Source organism: Tachypleus tridentatus, chromosome 13, assembly GCF_004210375.1.
Source record: "Tachypleus tridentatus isolate NWPU-2018 chromosome 13, ASM421037v1, whole genome shotgun sequence".
NCBI lineage: Eukaryota > Metazoa > Arthropoda > Merostomata > Xiphosura > Limulidae > Tachypleus > Tachypleus tridentatus.
Window position 1 is genome coordinate 198,299,250 of NC_134837.1, and position 24,487 is coordinate 198,323,736.

Sequence of the window (24,487 nt, forward strand, 5' to 3'; positions counted from 1 at the left end):
ATTTCTAATTTGTTTAGTTACTTCTCTGAATCTGTACACTTTACATTATTATCAGTAATATAAGAATATATTTTCTGTAAAAGTAAAAATCCATCTAATTCGATATTTGTGCTCAATTGAAGAGTTTGTTTTCTTATAGTAAGATTAATTTCTGTAATAATACCTGATTAATTAGAATTACAGAACTGTCTCCATTGTGTGTATTTCACTCAAATTCAATTTTAATGAGAATGTTAGTTTTCTAATGCTCAAAAGCTATTAAATTCTGTATTAATCTAGTTTTTCTTTACTGGATGCTTATTTGGATTTTCTACTTCAGTGTAATCAAAGTGAAAAGCTTTGTTACACTTAATAGTTTGAAAGCAAAAAAGGATAATTATTATCAAAGTTTGTTTTATACTGAAACCTTTTTTACTTTGTGTTTTCTTGTTTCTAGGCCATCGTATTCGCACAGTCCATGCCTTTGGTATGGTAGTTTTAGAAATTCTAGGTGTCATTGCTGAGGACACAGGAAGATACATTTGTCGAGCAACCAACAAGTGGGGAAAAGCTGAAATCACTGTTACCTTGGAAACCATTGATCGCTCAAGGGGTCAGAAACCCCATTTCACGACCCAACTACAGAGCATTGTGGGGTTGAAAGAGGGTGACAGTGCTCACTTTGAATGTTTCCTGATACCAGTTGGAGATCCTGCCATGAAAGTGGAATGGTTCCATAATGGACAACCCCTGAGGGACAGTAAGTGTTGATTTTACTTTAGTCCCTTGTGACTCAGGGGTAAGCATGAAGAAATGGTGTAGATAGCCATTTATGTAGCTTTGCACTGAAATACCAACAAACATTTTACATAAAATTATGAAAAATATAAAATATGTACTGTTGTGAAAAGATTTTTAATAACTTGATGTAATGCTTAAGGAATTATAGTTTAATTGTGAAAATATGTGTATACAGTATGTTTCTCTCTATATTATATCTGTAAATGGAATTCAAAAACACAAAGAGAAGGCATGTCAAAAACCTATGTATTCAAGACTGCTCTATAACTGTGAACTGGTATTCAAATAGTATTAAGAAGGTTATCTATTTCTTCAATTATACATCAAGATAGGTAAGAATCTGCTGTGTAACAAGAGATGAACACATGGAATTATTAGCAAGCCTGATTCAGTTTTCTGAATCTGTAATAAAACCCTAATCCAAACCATACATTCATTGTCTGCATCCAGGTATGGGAAGTTAAATGTCCAATAATACAATACTTCCACTTCATTTTTTATGGCTACTGACATGATTGTGTTAAATTCTCATTTAATAATTACACACACATATAAAGTTTTGTTTTTGTTACAAAGATAGGTATGATTAATCGTTTAAATTCTACATAAATATCTAACTACCTTGAAGTTATTGTCTTATAGAAATTAAGTTAGTTTGACTTAAAAGTACATTAAAAAATTTCAAAAAGTTTTGATGAATGAAATGACTATTCCAACAATTGATGAATTAATATGTTGCACTGTAGCACCGTTGATTAGTCAGCAATTGCCAGCTTTAACAACTGGAGAATAAAATGTTTAAGTTGTTAGCTTAGTTTATGTAGTTAGAGTTAGGTCAAACCTAAAACTTCTAAAAGCTCTGGTTGAGCCAAGTGTAACATTTACCATTATATAGTTACTTTTACTTGGACATCAAGCTAAAGGTATGATAATTTTACCAAATTTGCAAGGTTTAATAGTCGTTGCCATAATAATTAGCTCACTTTACGAATTTAGGACTCATCTAAATCTCATGATGACGAGAAATCCACTTGAAGTTGGAAACTCTATTAACGTGAAGATAACCTAAGAAAGTTGAAACGTTGTTCAGGGTCTTATTTTAATTAAAGTTTTAAACTAAATCTATTAAACAAGTTGAGCCAAGTAAAACATTTATCATTGTGCATACACAAAGTGTTAGTTAGGATATGTAATATATATATATACTTTTATAATTCCAATTTAATGTTACAATTCTTGTTGTATTATAATGATTGTTCTGCATTGTTTGGTTAGTCCTATGTTAAGCCTTCTTCAGAGATGCCAACCATTACAATTGTTGTGTATACATTACGATTATACTCTCATACAGACAAATATTACGACTTGTTGCAACTCCCAAATTATTATATATTATATAGGCCTATACAATTAAGTGATAAATTGTTCACCCAGGGTTTGAAAGGGGTGAAAAGAAAATTTCTAGTGAGATACAAATAAATTTTGATAATAAATAAAAGACAAAGTCCAAATGGCTACTTGCGATAATCATGTTTGTGCTTGAAATAATAAAAAATATTTGTATCTACAACGTCTCAAATAGTTTGAGTGCAGTGCTTCTCCATACTGGGTACGTGGGGAAATCCATAGTTACATCATCAGTGCTTGTCACTTAATCAGCGCTTGCTCAGATGGATATTTCTCATTTTCATAAGTGGCATAGAAACAACAATGTGATTGTTCACAAGATGGAAATAAAGATGCCTTGTTCACCAGATTGTCTTGTTTCTGGCAAATCTATAAGGACAAAAACTGTGAAAGGGATCTTTCTACAATCATTATGCTCAGTCATTTGAAATAGTTGGCATCTCTTCTTCTTGTGTGGTTGAACCTTGTGTGGTGTTGTTGGATTTTTGGCTAAGAATGCTTAACAGTGACAGTACCCACCTGGTGAAACAATACATTCTAATCAGTAAAAGTGAATTAGCTTTTTGTATTCTGTAACTTCTGTTTGGTTGTAGTGTCTTCTGCTTTCCTTGTTTTATTCTTTGTACATCAGGAAAACACCTTATGATTTTAATACATGGTTAATTTTTTTATGTTAATTAAATAAAAAAACCTATAAAAACAGAGCTAAATTTTAAAATAAACAAAAACATTTTTTTAACTTCTTTAGGCTCACGTATCAAAACTCTGAGTGATTTCGGTTATGTGGTTATGGATATCTCATTTGTCCATGTTGAAGACGTAGGAGAGTACATCTGTGTGGCCACTAACAAGTATGGCTCCGACACCACACGCTGCATTCTGGAGTGTGCTGGTAAGACTGCTTGGGCTGAGTTTTTTCAATTATGGTAGGGGGAAAAAAAAAAAAAAGTGTGTAGTTACAAAGTTTTAACGTAATCAAAAGTTATATGGCCATTTTAAGTATATTTGTATTGGTTTTATATATATAGTAGAACTAAAATATTTTCTTCATTTAACCTTGATTACCTATTTTTTGTGGTACAATAACATGAAGTGATATAGTTTTAGTCTATTGTATGACTGAAAACAGAAACATAAAACATATGCATATTTTTGTAGGTCATGGCAAGATCTTCAGAGATTCCTTACAACCACAGAGTTTAGAAAAGATAGCAGCACTGGAAGGTTACTCTCATTACAAGACATCTATGACTGTAGGACCATCAGCTAATCAGCCTCCAAGATTCCACAGTCAGATTCAACCTTTGATCAACCTTGTAGAAGGACAAAGTGCCCACTTTGAAACCCAGTTGTCTCCAGTGAATGACCCCAACCTAAAAGTGGAGTGGTTCTTCAATGGTCAACCACTGAGGCATGGTAAACTTGTTTATCAATTTATACTTTATTGAGGTTTCTTAGTCATTTTGACACTTTAAACATATGGATATTCCAAAAATATTAACATATATTTTTATGTCCCAAATCTGGCCACCTTCATGCATGTCATAAAAATGTTTAACATATCTATTTGTGTCCCAAATCTGACCACTTTCCTGTATATCATAAAAATATTAACATATGTATTTGTGTCCCAAACCTAACCACCTTCATATAAATCATAAAAATATTAACATATCTGTTTGTTTCCCAAACCTGGCCATCTTCATATAAATCATAAAAATATTAGCATATCTGTGTCACAAACCTGGGCACCTTGATGTAAAATTGGAAAACGTGTGTCCTGAGTCCAGTTAATAGACCAGCTATAAATCCTGTATTGTAGATAGTATATAACAAATAAAAGTGTCACTGTTGAAATGAGTGGTTGTTGGCAGTGGCCACTTCTGCAGAAAGTGTTGCAGAGATGTTCAAATCTACTTGTTAAAAATGATACAATAAGTTCATAAGTGTATATGGTACTGACATGAAAAATTTGTATGTGTGTGTGTATGTATATAAATATATATATATATATAAGGTTAAAAATATAGTCAAACACATTCCTCTCTTTATATATATTTTTTTCAAGCTCCTGTCTTCAAAATAGTTATTTCAGTTGCTCAGTGGAGGAAGTTCGTTTTTGTGAAATTTACTCACAGAAAGAAACCTTTTTCCTTTTACTAAGTTTTATCTCAGACTGACCAATCAGTGCATATGAAGACAAGTAGGATAACATCAACATAAATTTTAGGAATTACAAAAAAATGAATAATGTTCTTGGAATGTACTCTTGAAACATTTTGACAAATGTATTTTTTTATTGATTAACCCTTCAGGAGATACAGTAAGTGTTAAACAGATTGACAGACATTTGGCTTTTGTGTACACAAGTTATTTCCTAACCTCAGTAATCATATTTCTTAAACTTAACATCAACAAATGACCAGTGAACAAAAATGATCTAACAGTGAATATTCCAAACTATGTAGACAACTGAAGTAGTAAGGTTTGTGTGGTAATGTTAACAACAAACCAAAGGATAAAAGCACACAATTTAATTTCCAATACTTGATTGACTAAGTGTACAAAATATTTTTACACCCAACCTTAACAACTAGTGAAAGTATAGATAGTGTATAAAACTAACAGAAGAACCAGCCAATGAATGACAATATTTATTTTAATTACAAAAGCAATATGTCTGATCTCAATGACCAGTGCAGCTCTTCAACAACTTCAGTAAACATGATCCATATTAACAAAACAAAAAACAGACATTGCATAGGACGCAGGTTAAGATACTTCACTCACAATCTACAGGTCAGGGGATCTAAATCTGTCTTCTGAGCAATATTGCATTTTCAGTCTTGGGTGTATTATAATGTGATGGTCAATCTCACTATTCATTGGCCAAAACTCTTTGCCTAAAAGTTGTTGATTAATAATGATGGCATTGACCAACTGTCTTCCTCTTATACTATGACTTCAATGTTAGGGACAGTTAGAATGGATAACTTTTAAATATCCCTGCTGGAAAAAACACCAGACAACCAAATTAACAAAAAAAGAAGATATACAAAAAAAATTCCATGAATCCAAAACCAATTAAGATATCTCTTCAACCAGGCAAAGTATGGAAGCATTTGGAATAACAAGAATCAGTGAAGGTAAATGGTATATCTTAAGATGGACAGTAATCCAATTAAGGCATGAAAACAACTTTAATAAAGGTATAACATACATATCCTTACCTTAACAACCAATAAAAATATAAAGTTGTATTTTCTAAACTAAAAGAGTCTGTCAAAAGAAAAGCATGTGTTTAAATCAGACGCCTGACTAGTTTCCTATGAGTAACAGCTAATTAAGATATAAAAATGCACACACCTCCTAAACTCGACACAAACAAAGATTTAGAAGTAAAAATATTGACAATAAACAGGTGGAGTTTGTAACTATATTGAAGTGATAAAAAACACTCATATTTTTGGAAAGTATTTGTTATAGTAGTAATTTTAATGTTGAAAATATTTTAGAATTGTAAAATGTGGTGGTCAATTTTAGGCCTCTGCAGCTTAAGTATTAGCAATGGTTTTTATACTTTTTAGGGCCATATGCACTGCCTTTTGTATTTTCACAATTTCATTTATGTTGAGAGTGAATTTGGATGCATTTTTATGGTCACATTTACTTCATTTTTTCTTACTTAAACTAATCCTCACCCATTGTTTAGTAATTATTATAAATAACTTAATCTATTCTTGTGAAATTGTGTTTTTCAAATAGTAATATACTATTAAAATTAGGCCTAATTATTACATGTTCATTGCTCTTATTTTAGGCCATCGCTTCAGAACCTTCCATGATTTTGGAATTGTCATTTTGGATATCCTTTATTGCTATGGTGAAGACAGTGGAGAGTACATGTGTAAGGCTACAAATCGTCTAGGCACAGATGTCACTAAGACTGTACTTAGATGTAAATGTAAGTTAATATCACAACATTCTATTTAGGTTTCATTTAGGAGCAAAGAACATTTATATCTGTTTTAAATATATCAGACCTTTAAAGACTCAAACGTATAATAACTCTCTGTGTATCTGCTCAAATAAGAATAAATATTTTTTGACCTAACACATACAACTGACTAAAATCATACTTGGCTGATGATGTTTACTCTTTACAAATTGTGAAACAAAAATGCAGAATTATCTCTTCTTTTATAGGTCAGTGCCTGGTGGTCTTTCAGTGTTATACCAGAACTGTCAATGGGCTAGACCTATGGCAGTTCAAAAATATACATAAAATTTTGTTTATATACAATACCTGAAACCTAATATAGTGGTGTAAATTGCCGTAGTTGTCGAAACTATGAGGCTTAATTTTTTAGGTATGAAAAACTGATCTTTGTTGGTGTGGAAACCTTTATTTTTATATTTTTCTTGCAGCTAAAAGTTCTCTCATTTTGGAGCCTCAGCTGCCTCCTGAAATGGCTGGTGGTACAGAGCGAATTATTGAACTTGAAGAATCTTTGTATCACTCTCGAATGGAAATATCAGAAGAAATTACGCGTGAGGCTCCCCGATTTACGAAACCATTAGATAACTTGACAAACATGCGTGAAGGAGAGAATGCTCACTTTGAGGCTCGGTTGATACCAACTGATGATCCTGATCTTAAGCTTGAATGGTTTAAGGATGGAAAACCACTTCGTGCCGGTTAGTTTTAGGGAACTTCTGTGTGAGCATCATTTTTTTAACAAAGTCACAACTTATAATTACCATAGAATGTGGGAATCATTTTCTAATAAAGTCACAACTTGTAGTTACCATAACGTGTGAATATTATTTTTAAACAGTCATAAAATATAGTTTCCGTAATGTTTGAGTGTTATTTTCTAAACACTATTCATATACTTAGTTCCGTAAATTTTGAACATAATAGCTTCTAGTCCCATAAAGAGGGAACACATTTTTCTGATACTATCATATCTTATAGCCCTTTAAACAGGGAACACATTTCTCTAATGCTATCACAGCTTATACTCCCATAAACAGGGAACACATTTTTCCAATGCTATCACAGCTTATACTCCCATAAACAGGGAACACATTTTTCTAATGCTATCACAGCTTATACTCCCATAAACAGGGAACACATTTTTCCAATGCTATCACAGCTTATTGTCCCATAAACAGGGAACACATTTTTCTAATGCTATCACAGCTTATACTCCCATAAACAGGGAACACATTTTTCTAATGCTATCACAGCTTATACTCCCATAAACAGGGAACACATTTTTCCAATGCTATCACAGCTTATTGTCCCATAAAGGGAACACATTTTTTCTAATGCTATCACAGCTTGCAGTTCCATAAACTCTGAACATTACTTTGCATAACTTGTTAGTTTCTGATATAATAAACATCGTGCTATTTCTTTCTTAGACTTGTGGTAAATGTTTTAGAACAATCTGTATATCTGATACAAGAAAAACATGCATAAACAAGTATGTAAATATGTGTTAATTGTTTCTTTTTGAAGGTACTCGTATTCGAACCATCCACGACTTTGGCTTTGTCGTTCTTGAAATCAGCCCAGTGTATCCAGAGGACAGTGGTATTTATTCCTGTCGTGCTGTCAACAGACTGGGTGAAGCAGTCACCACATGTACTATGAAATGTGAAGGTATGCTTTAATACTAACATGTAAATGTGAAGGTACTGTTTGATACTGTCAACTTATAAATGCGAATGTAATGCTTGATCTTGGCCCAGCATAGCCAGGTGGTTAAGGCACTCGACTCGTAATCCGAAGGTCACGGTTTAGAATCCCCGTTACACCAAACATGCTTGCCCTTTCAGCCACGGGGGCATTATAATGTTATGGTCAATACCACTATTCCTTGGTAAAAAAGTAGCGCAAGAGTTGTCAATCAGTGGTGATGGCTAGCTGCTTTCCTTCTAGTCTTATCCTGCTAAATTAGGAATGGCTAGCTCAGATAGCCCTCGTGGAGCTATGTGCAAAATTAAAATCAAACTGCTTGATTTTGTTGACTTGTAAATGTGAAGGTACTTTTTGATATTGTTGACTTGTTAGTGTGAAATTACTGTTCCATACTGTTGACTTGTAAGTGTGAAGGTACTGTTTGATACTGTTGACTTGTAAATGTGAAGGTACTGTTTGATGCTGTTGACTTGTAAATGTGAAGGCACTGTTTGATACTGTTGATTTGTAAATGTGAAGGTTATCTTAAGGTATCTACAAAGTATGATCAAACCGAAAGTGTCAAAACCTGTTAAAAAAGAGAATTTTTATCAGAACTTAAATGCATTCAAAAATGTTGATTTGGTTACTGTAAGAATATTGTAAATTTGCATACACTAAGGTAATCTTTATAAAATAGTTAACAACTCTCAATAACTGTATAGTAACTGAAGTCTCAAAGAAAACTTATGATAATAGTTGAGTTGTGTTTCATGGTTCTCACCAGTGAGTTAAAAACTGACTTCTGTTTACATGTTCTCATATTACAATTATTATTAACCCTTTCATTACTGTTAGGATATATATTAGTCTATTCTCTGTTACTGTTGTTTTGTATTAATCTTGTGTGTGTTTGGAATAACAAATTTGTACTGAAAAGGTTAAATGTTAATATGTGAAGCAATACTCATCTTAATGAATACTCTATCTGACTGTTTGTTAAAGTTTTTTTTTATAATTTTTTTTTTACATGTTATACTAGCAGTGAAAGTTTTCCAGTGTATTGTTAATTTCTCCTTATAAACTGATCACTCTTTCACTGTGGTTATGTACTGAATGTAGGAAATGGTAAAATAAATACATTTACTGGGAAGTACTGCATGTGTATATCAAAGCATGCCAGGATAGCCAGAATATGTTTAGAGTTAAAATGTGCAAAATAAAAAAGTATTTTGATTTATTTTAAAAACAAACAAACAAACAGTATCAAATCAAAACTAGAAGCCATAACATGTTTAAGAGTTTTAAACAGAATATTAAGTTGCTGATATTGAATGTTTACATGACCACAGAAATAAAAATATGTCTACTTTACCTTTAATAATTTCATTTTTAAATTAAAGTGGTCATTAACTCTGTATTGTGTTCCTCTTTTAAACATTAATCTGTTAAAGGTTCAATATAACAGTGTTTTGAAACCACTAATTCCTGATGTGATTTAAGGGAAGCGAGGCATCATATTGGAAACCCAGTTACCAGAGGGCATGGAAACAGGAATTGAGAAAATTGCTCGATTTGAAGATATCTCTAGTACTCGGGTAGCAGAAACCTGGATAGATACTGATGTTTCACAAGCTCCAAAGTTCATTTCCAAACCCCAGGACATATCTCTACCTGAAAACTCTCTGGCTCACTTCGAATGTCGACTAATACCAGTTGGAGACCCGACTATGAGAGTGGAATGGTTTCACAATGGAAAACCTCTCATAACAGGTATTCTAGTATGCAGGCTTGGTATCTGAGCATAAAATATCTATTGACAGGTTTAAAACAGGTGCATTTGTTGTGATATTTACAAAATTGAGTTGCAAATTAAAGTTAAAGGTATTTCAGTTTTGTTAGACTGATTTGTCAGCAATGTATTTGTGTAATAAACAAAGTAAAACACCACCTTTGTTATTTAAATATATTCCTAAGGAACAAGAGTCAGATCAATCAGTGATTTTGGTTTTGTGATCTTGGAAATTGCTGGTGTCTACCAAAGAGATAACGGAGTATATACGTGTAAAGCTGTGAACAGAATTGGTGAAGCTACTACTTCAGCAAACTTAATTGTCAAAAGTATGTACTTAACCTTTATTTAAGTGAAATATAAAATTAGCATGTGTTATTGAAATGTAGAATAAGATTAGCCACTTAACTTGTTTATTTGGTTCATTATTTTTCTGCAAAAGCTAAATGTTTTCACAAAGCATATTTATTTGTGTGCATCATTGAATGAATATGCATTTGCAATAAAATTCTAGAACATTTTTAAGTCTTATCAGTATATTATATATTATACATGCAGATTAGTTAAAGCTCTTATGTTATAAACTGTATAGAAAAAAATGCATACAATAAAACTGAGAAATAAGAGTGATAACACAATCCTTTGATCCATGAAAAATTGTGTAGAACAGTTTGTTTACTGACTGATTTAAAATAAACGAAAACAGTACAGGGTTAGATTCCTAACTTAGTCCATGTTTAAATTATCAGGCAAAGCTTCTATAGTTGTTGAACCACAACTGCCAGAAGATTTCAAGTCGAGTACTACAACCTTGCAGCATCTAGAAGAATCTTTATACCAGAAGCAGGAGATAGTCTTTGATGAAGAGAAACCACAACCTCCTCGATTTATCACACACATACGAGACCTTACAGACAAAGTTGAAGGGGATTTTGCTCACTTTGAGTGTAGACTAGAACCACAAGGAGACCCAAATCTCAGAGTTGAATGGTATTACAATGGACAGCCTTTGATAACAGGTGCACATGTATTTATTGATTAACTACCAAATTACAGTTGTGTTCACATATTCTCTACTACCAGTGAGGTCCACATATTGTATTATATTGAGTAAAGTTGTCTTTGATTGTCTCAGCATTTACTTTAAATAATTGACAAAAAGAAACTGGGTTAATTTAAGTAACTCATTTTATATGTATGAAACAGGAAACTCTAGCAGTAATTAGTGGAATTATTTTTTGTTACAATATTTTGCTTTCAGTTTATTTGTATGATTGTTATTAAATACCTTTTAACCACTAAGTTATGAAACCACAAGCAGTTTGGTGCATAAATGGTTTAGACAAAATATTTTATATTGGAAGGTCTCCATATTGTACACATTCATAGTTTCTAGGAATTTTGTATATTTTAAGAAGTAACTCAACACAATTACAATGGATAATGCCTTTTAGCTGGAACTAATGCACATGTACAATTTTATTTTTGTTAATTATCTGAAGTTTAGTCACCAAAGCAGTTTATTGACCTCAGACTGTTATCTAACTTTCATAATCAGATATTAATATCCTGTATATCTTACATAAATTATTTAGAATCAATGAGAACTGGTGAATATTCTTGTTGTAATTAAGGAAAGTAACAATGGCTTAGCAACCCTGTTTTGTTTTGTTTTTACTTTGAATGTTTAACTTTTTTGTTTTATTACTAAAGTATGATATCATAACTTGTATCCAGTGAAATTGTAAAAACAAAATTTAATATATTTAAAATATGTCATTATCCACATTCTTTTAATGCTTAGTTTAGATAAGTTGGTTGAATTCAATTAATTTAAAATCATTATTTCTTTAATACATGGACAGTTTATACAAACATATCCATGTAACTGTTGAGCCAAATTTATATATTTAATGATTGTCTCATGAAACTCACTCTTAAAGGTCTGTAGATTCTTTCAGTCCACAAACATTCACAAAGATATGTACTGAGAGTTAAGCCCACTTTATGAGAATAATGTCCTAAGTCTCATGCTGCCCTCAGATTAATTTTTTTCATGTTTAATCATATGGCCATAATTATATGGTATTGTCTTATAACCCACTTTTTGTCTTAACAAGCTAAGGATGGTAAGGCCAGTCTTAGACTGCACATTAAAATAATCTACAGATCTTCTACTGCATTTGGATGTCAAAATTCCAAGATCAACCAAGAGTGGTCAGAGCACTCAACTCACAGGTTGTGGGTCATGAGTTTGAATTCCATCACTGAATGTGTTACAAATCATGGGGGTGTTATAATGAGACAGTTAATACTGCTGCTTGTTGATAAAGAGTAGTTCAAGACTTGACTGTGGGTGGTGTTGAGTAGTGGCCTTCCTTTTAATCACTTCTAAGTTAGGGACAGCTGGTGCAGATAGGAGAAGTGTGTTGTTTTTGGTTGGTTAGGAGGTAAGATTTTGGAATCTATAGTTGTTCCAGGCATGCTGCTTTGTGAGTTATCCCATGTTTACGAAGAGTATGGGATAGACACTTTATTTGAAAAGCATTCTCTGTCTGTATGAATGGCCCTCTTCAGTGACAACTCCTTCAATCATGGCCCACCTTTAACATTATAAGGTATAATGGTCAAGAATATGAAGTGAACTAAATGCAGGAGTGCTGATCAGGTCACACTGGTGGTGTGGATCACATCTGCAGTGACAACTTATTGTATTAGTACATGCAACTCTTTCTTATATAATGAGGTTAACTACTTTAAATCAAAGAAATATCATTTACTTATATGTTAACTTAAAACTACTTTTCAAACTTTAGCATGGTTTATAAAGGACATAAGCAGACTTTATTGAAAATAACATGTCTGATGTGATTTCTTTTCTTTTAACTAGGCTCACGTGTTCACACAATTAATGACTTTGGTTTTGTTGTGCTGGAGATTGATTGGTTATTCCCACGAGATGCTGGTGAATATGTTTGTAAAGCTATAAACAGATGGGGTACCGACTCTACAAGAGCTGTACTGAAAGTAAAGAGTTAGTATCTCAACTCCTACATTGTACTTATTTTGAAGTGTACTAAATACTAAATAATAAAAATATTTGTTTTTTCCTATATGATGTATTTTGTCTTGTATAACTACATATTCTGTAACAAATAATAATTAATATGTGAATTTTTATAAAGAGCTGTTTCACTGAAAATTCTTTCTAAGTCTACCATAAATGTCTAACAAATAACAAAAAAACTGATAATTCCTAAATATTTATACTTAAAATTAAAACTTAGGTACATTTTAAGCTATTAGTTGAATGACTGAAACTTTTAGTTATGTATTTAATTGAACCTTGACCTTTATAATGATTAATTGGATGATGTTACCAGATAAAAGGGACATCATCATGGAGAGCCAGCTGCCAGAGGGAATGTCAGCTGACAAACTTCGAGCACTAGAATATCCTTTGATGCAGGAGCAGCCTGTGGAGGAGAGTCCTCTACGACCTCCTCATTTTGTTACACAGATCCAACCTCAAGAAAACTTGAGTGAAGGTGATAGTGCACATTTTGAGTGTCATCTCGAACCTGTTGATGACCCCAAGCTTCGGGTAGAATGGTACCGAAATGGTCAGCCTTTACGTACTGGTGTGTTCTCAGGAAATACTTTTGTTTTTTGGATAAGATATTGTACTGAAAGACAAATGAATAGAAATTAATTTAAACAACAAGCATCTTCAAAACAACAGAATCTTGGAACTTGAATATTGAAACAACTTGTGCCATGTTTATTTATTCACATGAGAGATTGAGCTTAGATTTTATTGAGCTAAGATATATATTTTTAAGTTTATGCAAGTAGGAGAATGTATACAAGTTGCCATCATATTGATAAGCCTAGAATTAAAACCTGTAAATAACCTTTGGCATACTTAGGCCAATACATTAATATTTTGAATATTAATACTTAATCCATATGGGTCAGTGATTATAACAGGTCACCTACTCACAGCTGATCACAAATAACATGTTTACTAATAAAACAGCATGTACACAGAACACAGTATTGGTTTTCAAGACTTGCATAAAATTGTATCTATAAAGCTATTAAGTTATTTTAAATCTAAATATTGTGAATTATTACTAATTGATATTAAATGTAGTAAGTATAACTTATGTACATTCAACTTGCCAAAGATTGGTACAATACCTGTTCCTAGTTTTGAAAACAATAACCTAGGAAGTGTACCAGTATCATTCACAAACAAGAAGGAATTATTAATAGCTGTGGCACGTGAAATTCTTTTAGGCAGGATTAGAGTAAATTAACCTTATGAGACGTTGGGTACAGCCAAATACATCAATCGGAAGGGTTTGACCTTCACAGTCCAAGACTAATTAGATCTCAAGTTTGTCAAAAGATGACAGAGCTATGAGTTTAAAGTTTGTGCTTAAAAAAAGTCTAAAAATGAAAATATTCTTTTTCTTTCTTTCAGAAATAAGAAATTTGATTGAACTGAATTTCAGATATTAATATCACCATTTTATCAAGAAAACTTAGGACATCAAATATGTGAATATACCAAGAGTAAATCGGATATTCACCAGGTTATCAGGCTAAGGTCAATGACACATCTTGTTTATCAAACTTTCACTACTTGTAGCATATGTGAAAAACAGAGACACTAAATTACAGTTTTTTTTTCTTTTTGTAAATGATGTGAGTGGTGGAAAATGTTTTATTTTAACACTGATTTTTATTTGTTCTATATTGCATAGGTCATAAGTTCAAGACAACCCATGACTTTGGTTACGTAGCATTAGATGTGTTATATGTTTACCCTGAGGACAGTGGTGAATATATGGCCAGAGCCATTAATGACTTGGGAGAAGATATAACAAGAACAACCTTGAAGTGTAAAGGTTTGTTAGTTAAAAACAGAATGTTTTGGTCTTTAATGAAAACATGTAAACTGTATTCATTTCAACTTATACTCTGAAAAATTATGTTGTATTTTTTTTTATTTTCACTACAGTATAGGATTCTAGGATTGTTCTGCCAAATATGTAATTTTTCAGAAAATGTACTTCTCTGTATTTATAAGTATGCTTGTAATAAAAACTTTTTATAGTAATGTTGAGTGTAAATCAATAGATTGTGATTTATTTGCTGCATGTATGTTTTGTGAAGGTATTCAACTTGGAAAAGGTACAGTAATTTCATTAATATTCTTATGTCAAGCAGTTTTACATAATAATACATCATATTTGTGGAAAAATTGTTTCAGTATAAAGAAACAATACAGGTTTTCTCTGAAATAATTCAGTGTTCATTTGTTTTCCTTCAGGAAAGCCCGCTCTCATTTATCAAACCCAGCTGCCTAAAGAGATGGAGGGTGGTGTCCGAAAGATAGTTGAAATGGAAGCTGCATGGCAGAGGTAAGATGATGTATTTTGACAAAATGTATAATTGATTATCAGGAACATTATTACTTTTGAACTATCCAGGCTCTCTACATCATAGGTAATCAGATCCTTCATTTTATCATTGGAAGCTGCTTTTGAACCATCCACATTCTGTACACCATGGGTAATCAGATTCCTGATTTTATCATTGTAAGGCCACAAACTTACTGAGGATCAATATCAGGATGAAATATTCTGTTTTATTTATTAAATTGCTTTAACTTAGAAATGCAGTTGATACATTTTAAAGAAATATTGGTGTAGAATTTGTGGTATAGTGTATGATATAATAAATGTTTTTTAGACTGGTGTAGAATCTATGATACATAATGAATATTTTTAGATTGGTGGTGTAGAATCTGTGATACTGTGTATGAAATAATGAATATTTTTAGACTGGTATAGAATATATGGTATTGTGTATGACATAATGAATATTTTTTACACTGGTATAGAATCTGTGGTACTCTGTATGGCATAATATTTTTTAGACTGGTATAGAATCTGTGATACTGTGTATGGCATAATGAGTATTTCTTTAGATCATGTAGAATCTGTAATGCTTGTTATGACATTATAAATATTTCTTCAGATGGTGTAGAATCTGTAATGCTTGTTATGACATAGTGAATATATTTTAGACTGGTGTAGAATCTGTGATGTTGTGTACAACATAATGAATATAATTTTTAGACTGATATGGAATCTGTGGTGCTGTGCTATGATATAATGAATTGTAGATTCTGTCATACTGTGTGTGGCATAATGAATACTTTTTTTAAAATGGTATAGAATCTGTAATGCTTAATATGATATAACGAATATTTTTAAATAGTATAGAATCTGTTGTACTGTATATGATATAATGGATATTTTTGAATTTTTCAACTTTTTCATAGGTTTTGCAAAGTTCAATTGAAGCCATTTAAGGCCAAAATTTTGGAACTTATGAAACTATTACAAGATTTATAAAATTAGTAATAGGATAAAAACTGATTGTTAAACAAAATGAATCAATCTAATTTATAATGTTTTAATTATTAATTATTACCATTACTTGAGAATTCTGTATAAATTTAGTACCATATAGCTATATATATATATCCTGATACTTTAGGGTTGAAGACATTGAAGAAATGCCCCAAGAGAGAACAGCACCCATCTTTGTAATGAAACCAGAACCACAAGTGGTGTTAGAAGGAGATGTGGCCAAGTTCCAGTGCCGAGTCACTGGAAATCCTCGTCCACGATTGATGTGGATCTTGAATAACCATAGTGTGATTGATGTATGCAAAACAGATCAGCTAGATCCTAATAATTACTTAATATTTTATTAAAACAGTATGCACTTCTGGGTAGCAGAATTTATTTGGAAGTAATATTAAAACACTAATAATTGTACACATTTGTTGTTTTCATCAGCTGCCTTTATTTCAAATTTTATAAAATGCTTTCAAGTACAGTTTTCTGCTAATATTTAAGTAGAATGATGGAGAACAAAATATTTTCATATATTTTAACTCAAAATTTAGTTTTGATTGAACTCTTTGAAAGAATTTGTACACTTGGTAGTAAGCAAGTACTTCATACCGTAATTGTATATAACTTGTACAAAATTACTTACATTTTTTTCTAAGCTGCATTTGGACAAGTGAAATTCAGTTAAATCTGTGTGTAGAATGTGGCCTAAGGAGTTATTTCCTTTAAACTGTGTCATCAAGTAGCTTATCTTCTGGGATAGTTACACTGTAACGTGCTTGACATTGTGTATGGAGGACACCTAGCAACAGTTACATGAAGCAGAACTATGTGTGCATTCTGTTAATTCCCTTACCAATAATTCCCTTATTGGTAAAATACAGATGGAATGTATTCCGTGAATGCAGTTTTGTTGTTTTCACATGAAATTTGTTTTAATTTTTCAAGAAGCCCACAGTTTGTTTCTCGGCTCTGTGAGAGAGCTAGAAATTATGAAGTTTTTTGGTTTTTTGTCATTTTGCTCTACTAGTACCAACAGATTGTACATTCTATCAATAAAATGTATAATTTTCTATCATCTTTCATCTAGTTTTTCAAACACAGTTTAAATCTGTTAGTTTCTTTTTTCACTTTTTAACTTCAATACCCTAAAATAGCTCTTCCATTAACATGGTTACCCAGTTTCTTTTTTTTTTTTTCAGTAAGTGTGTTTATTTTCATTTCAATCTCACAAAATATCTATCACTTCAGTTGTGATAAGTTACTACACCTTTTCTAAATATTAGATTCATAAACATGGAGACTGAATGACTAATTAAGATTAACTCTGAAGTACCACACTCAAAACTTTGTAAGGAAATTGTAATTAGATTTTATGATTGAGAATATTAGATCTTTCCAAGACTAAAAGTTGGTTTTAAACTTCTTTTTTTGGTAGGGATCTCGATACAGACTAACTTATGATGGTATTTTTCACCTTGAAATTCCTAAAAGCAAACTGCATGATCAAGGAAAGGTGGAAGTTATTGCTCGTAATGCCCTAGGTCAGGCTTATTGCTGGACTACCTTGGAAGTAAAACCCCAGTTCAATGATTATCGTGCCGTTTTGAAACACTCTCCAAAGCGTGAGTACTTTGCTTAACTGTGTGTAAGGAATTTCAGGAGAGAATCAACTATGTTCACCTTTATATTTTAAATTGTGTATTTGTAGTTACGTATGCTATGTAAGTGGAATCTATTCATCATAGACATGGAATACATAATAAGTTACAATTAATAAATAAAATGAAGAACTATCCATGAATATTTTGTAAGATATTTTTTCACAACATTCATATTTATAAAAGTTTATTTTGTTTAGCTTACCAGTTAAAGCTTATTAAAAGCTTATTAGTTATTTGTGAAATATACATGTATTGATGGTTAGCTGTAAACAGTAAGTCAAAACTTTCCTCTTTCATCACTTAGTTTTTCTATTGCATGCACTAGTATTGGAATAGGGTAAAAATATCAAATGATAATAATAAGCCACAATAAATATATATATATCTTACCCAAGTATCTATGCTTCATGCCTTTCATAGTTGGAACTCGGTGAGAAATGAAGTGAGATCGTTTCAGACAACTGAGTAATTTGAATTGTTCTATAGATTTGTATTATAACAGTTTCAGTTACAAACAAAACTTGTATTGTTAGGAATTTGACTTAACAACAGTATTTAAAGGAATTGGTATCCAAAAGTATGTTTAATTTCTTATTACAAAATGAGAAGATAAGAATGTACACCTAAATTGTTTGAAGTTCTTCTAACATTTGTTATTATTAATCTAAATTAGTAATAGGGGTTTTGAAAGTGCTTGTACTTTAAGGAGAGATATATGTTCTGCAATAGTACATTGTTAAACAGATTTGAAGATTCTTACTTTATATTATATCATCTGTTTATTATTTAAATTTTATCCTATGTTTAATGCCTCACTGTTACTTCTTTGGTGAATTTTGCTACAGAATTGTATGTAACTAGAACTTTACATTTACAAATTATCTTACAACTCCAGCAAATTTTAAGCTAGTTCTATAAAAGTAACTTAAGGAGTGAGCCATACGTACATCCCTATTTGTCATATGAACTTTCTATACTTCAGAGAATAAGTGTAAGTCATATTCCTTTGTATGCTGTGATGATAAGTTAACATGTGTTAACTGAAAAGTACTGTTGTATTAGATTAATAAAAATAGGTATATCATTATATCCCATCCTTCATTACAGCTTATTTAATACCTTTAAGTTAAAATATACTTTATTTTCCATTCGTAAGCCTAGTTTTTTTATACCTTTGTACTAGTTACAGACTAACTTGCAAAAGGAGTGGCACCATGCAATTTTACATATCTTCATTCGTTAGTGTCCCTGTCCTTCCTTCTCATTCTGTCCTGCTGTATTATTTATTTTTAACTAACATTACAATTTTCCCACCATGTTTTGTATTTTGTTTACCTTATAAGTGACTATACCAATGGGCTTGTATAGAGGTTAGCTTTCATTACTGTCATAAGTTCAGATAACATGATGTGTGATTTATGGGAATAACTAATTGATCCAATTCAAGTAGTAGCTAATTACAATTTCAGTAAGGTACAAATATAAGTTCTTTGAATACTTTAACCATTTTTTATGATGATTAGAAACACATTGACATTACAACATTTCCATTAAAAAATAAAAGAATGGTTATGTTAATGAGGTGATAGTTATGTTGTCATTGTATTTTATGGAACGAATCCCTAAGTTGACTGAGATGACTATATGTTAACACTTGTTAATTTACTTAGCATGGTACGACTCTGAAATAAAACGGTATCAGAGAGATCGACAAGATTCTGAACTCCAGCGAGTCTTTGAAGAGAAGTTAACACCTGGTGGAACCAAAATAGATGTATGGAAAACACAAGAGCAAAAAGGTAAGTCTAGTTACTTTGTTTAAATGTTTCTTGAGAAATATGTAGAATTTTGTATATATAATAATTCTCTAGTTGTGAAAATTTGGTGTCATTAGAGAATGTTCTATTTTAGTAGAAAGAGTTAATTAAAAAATATAAAAATACGGAAGCAAAATGACTGTTTTCTATTAGAGGAATTTAACTATTAAAGTTTTTTTCCTTTAGCTTTTAGAATTTTTATGTTAAGCTACATTAAAGCTACCTACACATAGCTGTTGCTAATTTTTAATTGCTCAGCTCAAGGGAAAGCAGTTGAGCAACAGCATCCACAGCAAAGCTCTGAACTGCTATTATGTCACTAAACTGTTGTATTTGCCTGTCATATTTGTGGTTCACTCATACTGGAGTGTTTTTTGTAGTAGGATATGAACTATTAGTCTGAGCACATTTGCAACTAAGCCACACCAAGCCCTAAAGGTAAAAAGAGAAATGATTAGAAATACTCTTTACTGTAAATAAAAAACTTGATAGTTTTTCATAGAATGTTTACAATATTATTCACTTATTGAGTTGTTGAAGTTAATGTTACTTAAGTTAAAACAATAGCTTTAAATGCTGCATTTATTTTCAAGCATTTTCTCTCACTAGATAATGCTCTGTCACATTGCTGTGAATTGCATGAAAAACTGAATTTAAGTTAATCTTTGTGCCAGATTTTTAAGTTAGAATTCAGCATTTTCAAGGAACTTTGAAAAGCTTTCACTATTTATTTATTCAGTACCTTTTTTTTAAGTAAAGTTTCACAGTTTGTGGAAGTAATTTTAAATTACTCATTAATTATTGAAATGGTTTTTATTTTTTTATTATAGGTGAACACATAAAAATAAAAGAAAGGTTGGAAGAGGAAGACATAAAGAAAATGCAGCCTGAAGTTAAGCGATTCAAAACTGATGCATTTTATGTAAGTAATTTGTTCTTTATTAGACAAAATCGTTTTGTGTATACTCTATCATGTTTATTCCTGTCACTCAGTGTTCATGTTATTAATCACTTATTTGTGAGGTACATTTTCATCATTAGAGGGCAGACTTAGCTTTACTATTCATGATGTTAACTACTAGAAATCAAAATCATATTATGATCACTTGTGTAGTTTTAAATTTCTAGGTTTTACTGTATGCATGCCACTAGTTTAAACTTGTACGAGTCTTGTAACCTTCATTAACATTCAAAATAACTTTCTTCAAAGTAGTTTTAGAAGTTTGTTGGTTTCCTTTGTTTCTTGTATTTACTCTGAGAAACTTCTCAAATAAATATTATAGAAGAGTTATTTGCATGTATATAACTAGATTATTCTCAAGCAAAATAGGTGAGAGAGTGACAAAACTTTAAATTGGGGTTAAGACCACTTTGAGTGATAATTGTTAGGTTTGAAATGCTTGCATAAGAAATTGACAGAACTTTTAACTGGGATAAGAGTTAAGAAAGAAACAACCTAATAAATGTTAGTTTGGAATACTAAGATAATAGACTTGTAGAACTTGTAACTTGGACAAGCTTACCAAAATGACTCATGTAATAAAGTAAACCATTATGTATCTTGTTTACAAAAAATACTTTTAAAATACTATCTTTCAGAGGGTGTGTGTGTGTATATATATAACACTCTCTAGAACAGTTGCAAGCTCTCTATGAAAGTGTTAGTTCTATGGACATTAAGAATTCAAGTCACAGTTCTTGTCCATCAGAGAAATCCACATTTCTATAAAGACAATTCTGTGATATTGTTTTCATCTGGCTGTAAGAGCAGCATCTTTGTGGGGTCTTTTTTTCACCCCTGATTTGATCATACAAATCTGATTTGTTTAACATTATTTTAAAACTCACAGAATAATTTCCACTGTTTTAAAATAAGCTGTTTTCAGGCTCAGAAGTGTTTCAGTATTAGTTGCTTTCAGGTGCAGTAAAAAGTATTCATTGTTGCAGAATTAGCTATTTTTAGGCTTAATAAGGCTTAGCATTAGTTGTCATACCAGCAATAGTTTTCATACTTAAATGGCCAAATGGTTAAGGCACTTGACTCATAATTTGAGAGTTGTGGGTTTGAATCTCCGTCACATCACACATGCTTGCCCTCTCAGCTGTGGGGGTATTATAATGTGATGGTCAATCCCACTATTTGTTGGTAAAAGAGTTGCCCAATAGTTGGTGGTGGGTTGTGATTACTAGTTGCCTTTCCTCCAGTCTTACACTACTAAATTATGGATAGCTAGCGCAGATAGCCCTCGTGTCACTTTGCATGAAATTCAAACCAAACCCTTTCATACTTAATAAGGCTCTTCAGTATCTTAGCATTAACTGTTTTCAGGTTTAATAAGACTTTTCAGTGTGTTATCATTAGGTGTTTTCAGGTTTAATAAGACTTTTCAGTGTGTTATCATGAGCTGTTTTCAGTATTAATAAGGCTTCTCAGAGTACATAATAAAGATATTTTTTCTATATTTGAAAAACAAAATGCAGTTAAGATTGTGACTTTGAAACTGGTTGGAAAAATTAAAAATTAATTTAGTATATGTTATCAAGAGCATCCTGTTGTGTCGTGTATAGAGTGAATGACTATTTTGATTGTAATGTATTTTCTGCATTAAGATTGATAGTGTTACTGGAGAAAGGAGAATAGAGCAAGAATCTCAGGTATCATGGATGGCCAAATCTTATCAAGATAAAGTGTGAGTATTGTTTATTTAACTTATACCAGTAGAATACCTGGCATTGCTTCAATGAAAATTGCTTAAAATATCCCGTGTTTTTGTTTTTTTTATTAAATTGACATATTATTCATAATTTGTTTGTAATAAAATCAAAATGATTTCTTTACCTAACTAAATATTTTGACTATAACCAAAAAAATAAAAATTTGCTGTTTACATTGCTTATGCTTCTTGCATGTGCTTTGCATGATATTTCAAGTTTCCAAAATAAAATGTCCTATCCTTTTGGTGTCCTTATTTATTCTGTATGGTCAAGTGTCACTTGCAGGGTATTCTGACTTTATTATTGTTCGGTTTAATGAATAACCGATTATCTTTTTGTTGTGACACAAAGTAATTTAAAATTTGCAGATATTAAACATTTTTGTAAAGTTATTGCACAGGTGATTCTTGTGAGTACACACAAGCAAAGCATAATATCTGGCTGAAGCAAGCCTATTCAGTTTAAGGGAGTGTTCATGTATGTTTTGGAGAAAGCACCAGCTTTCTCAGTTAAGGGAAGTTAGAGAGCAGATGTGTAGGTATAGAATAAAGAGAAATGGAGAGAAGGAGCCCAAATTTAAGACTTCATGAAGTTTATATGTTAATCTAACACAATTGATCATGGATCTAATGAATAGAAGTCCTCAAAAAGAGAATAAATATAAGTTATAGCCCTCTAGATCATCATTACTGAAATAAATCAGGTCTTTTCAATTTTAGACCAAATTATCATCATGTTTGCCAAAAGTTTCTATATTGGTCACTTTGGTCTCAATTTTTAGCTTCATAATGGCCTCTGAAGCCATAACCACATAGCCTGTGTTATTTTCTGCTGAAAGGTGTATCTCTACTCTCTGAGGTCATGACTACATAGCCTGGGTTATTTTCTGCTCAAAGGTGTATCTGTACCCTGAGTTCGGAGTCTGTAGCTTTAAAGATGAAGCCATGAATAAAGAGCAAACCCATTGAAAGAGAAAGAGACATTTGTGTATATATATATTTGTAAATTCACTGATATTAAATAATTGAGATATATTTCTTATAATACATTCTAGTATCTGTGTTGCTGTTTTGTTTAGTTGTTAAAAGTAAGGAAAAGTTCAGGAAGTAGTCACATCTAAATCTAAAGTTTGTGGAGTTTGTTTTAAGCAGGTTGAATTACTCGAGTATTACATGTAAATACAGGTATATTCTCATTTGCATAGCTATTTTAGCATTGCTCTACACTTTATTTAAAACAAATATCCTCAAGTAATTGAATTTTAGGTTGATATTTTCTGCTTGTGCATAGAATAACAATAACCAATAAAATGTAAGTTGTTACCTTGGAAACAAAAAGTATTCATACAAGTATTCAAAACCTTTTTCCTTGACAGTAACAAATTAATTTGTACATTCGATTCTTTATCTTTATTTAGGATATTTGGAATTATTGTTCAGTGAAAAAATTAACAAGAAAGATAGCAGAAAGGTCACTTGTGGAGTTTCTGTGAACCCTTGATAACATGTTTACTTCCTTAAAAGAAGCGTGTGTACTATTTTCCTTGAGCATCTTACTGTAAATGACTACAAAATTAGCTGAGAAAGGAAAACATTTTGCTTAAGGCACTACTAAACTCACTCATCATTATATTTTTTGTGCTGTCTCAGGCATTTTATTGAGAGGAGTAAGTCTTCAAATGTGAACCTTTTGAAAACTTCACACTGGCTAACAGTTTCACTATAAAAACATTTGGAATCTTTATATTTCAGAGTTAGTATTGAAACTGATCAATTATATATTAAAGAAATTACACAGACAGTAGCTGGTGAGGAATCTTAATTAGTGATAGAAGTAAAAGCATGCTTTTTTTAATTTATTGTAACATTCTGAATAAGCATCTATCCATCTTATCATATTATATATTTAAAAGAATGTTTGAGGAAAATAAATCTATGACATAATAACTTGTTATTCTTTCATCACTGCTAACTAAACTTTTGGTTTATTACCTTAAGAGTACATTTGTGTGTGTGTGTTTCCTGACTTTCGGCTTTTAGAAAATAATTTAGATGTCTAAAACGGAAAGAAGCGGGTTTGGTCAGCTGGAAGGTCTTTACTAATAGTGTGGTAGCTCTTGGATCCACATTGATGCAGTGGGAAGCACAATATAATGGAAATCAAGGAAGATACACGATTGAAATGAA

At 31.5% G+C, this 24,487-nt stretch overlaps 1 protein-coding gene across 1 annotated transcript in view; it reads left to right on the forward strand.

Annotated features, from left to right (window-relative positions):
* Nucleotides 1–24,487, forward strand: part of LOC143236072 (titin-like) — a 162,224-nt gene that overhangs the window by 112,870 nt on the left and 24,867 nt on the right. The window contains 18 exon segments of the mRNA XM_076474339.1: nt 437–739; nt 2,936–3,079; nt 3,346–3,603; nt 6,008–6,151; nt 6,616–6,885; nt 7,715–7,858; nt 9,380–9,649; nt 9,854–9,997; nt 10,418–10,687; nt 12,559–12,702; nt 13,052–13,309; nt 14,441–14,584; nt 15,010–15,100; nt 16,245–16,413; nt 17,544–17,730; nt 19,440–19,568; nt 20,417–20,508; nt 22,197–22,276. Of these exon segments, the coding sequence (XP_076330454.1) occupies nt 437–739; nt 2,936–3,079; nt 3,346–3,603; nt 6,008–6,151; nt 6,616–6,885; nt 7,715–7,858; nt 9,380–9,649; nt 9,854–9,997; nt 10,418–10,687; nt 12,559–12,702; nt 13,052–13,309; nt 14,441–14,584; nt 15,010–15,100; nt 16,245–16,413; nt 17,544–17,730; nt 19,440–19,568; nt 20,417–20,508; nt 22,197–22,276 (3,241 nt within the window).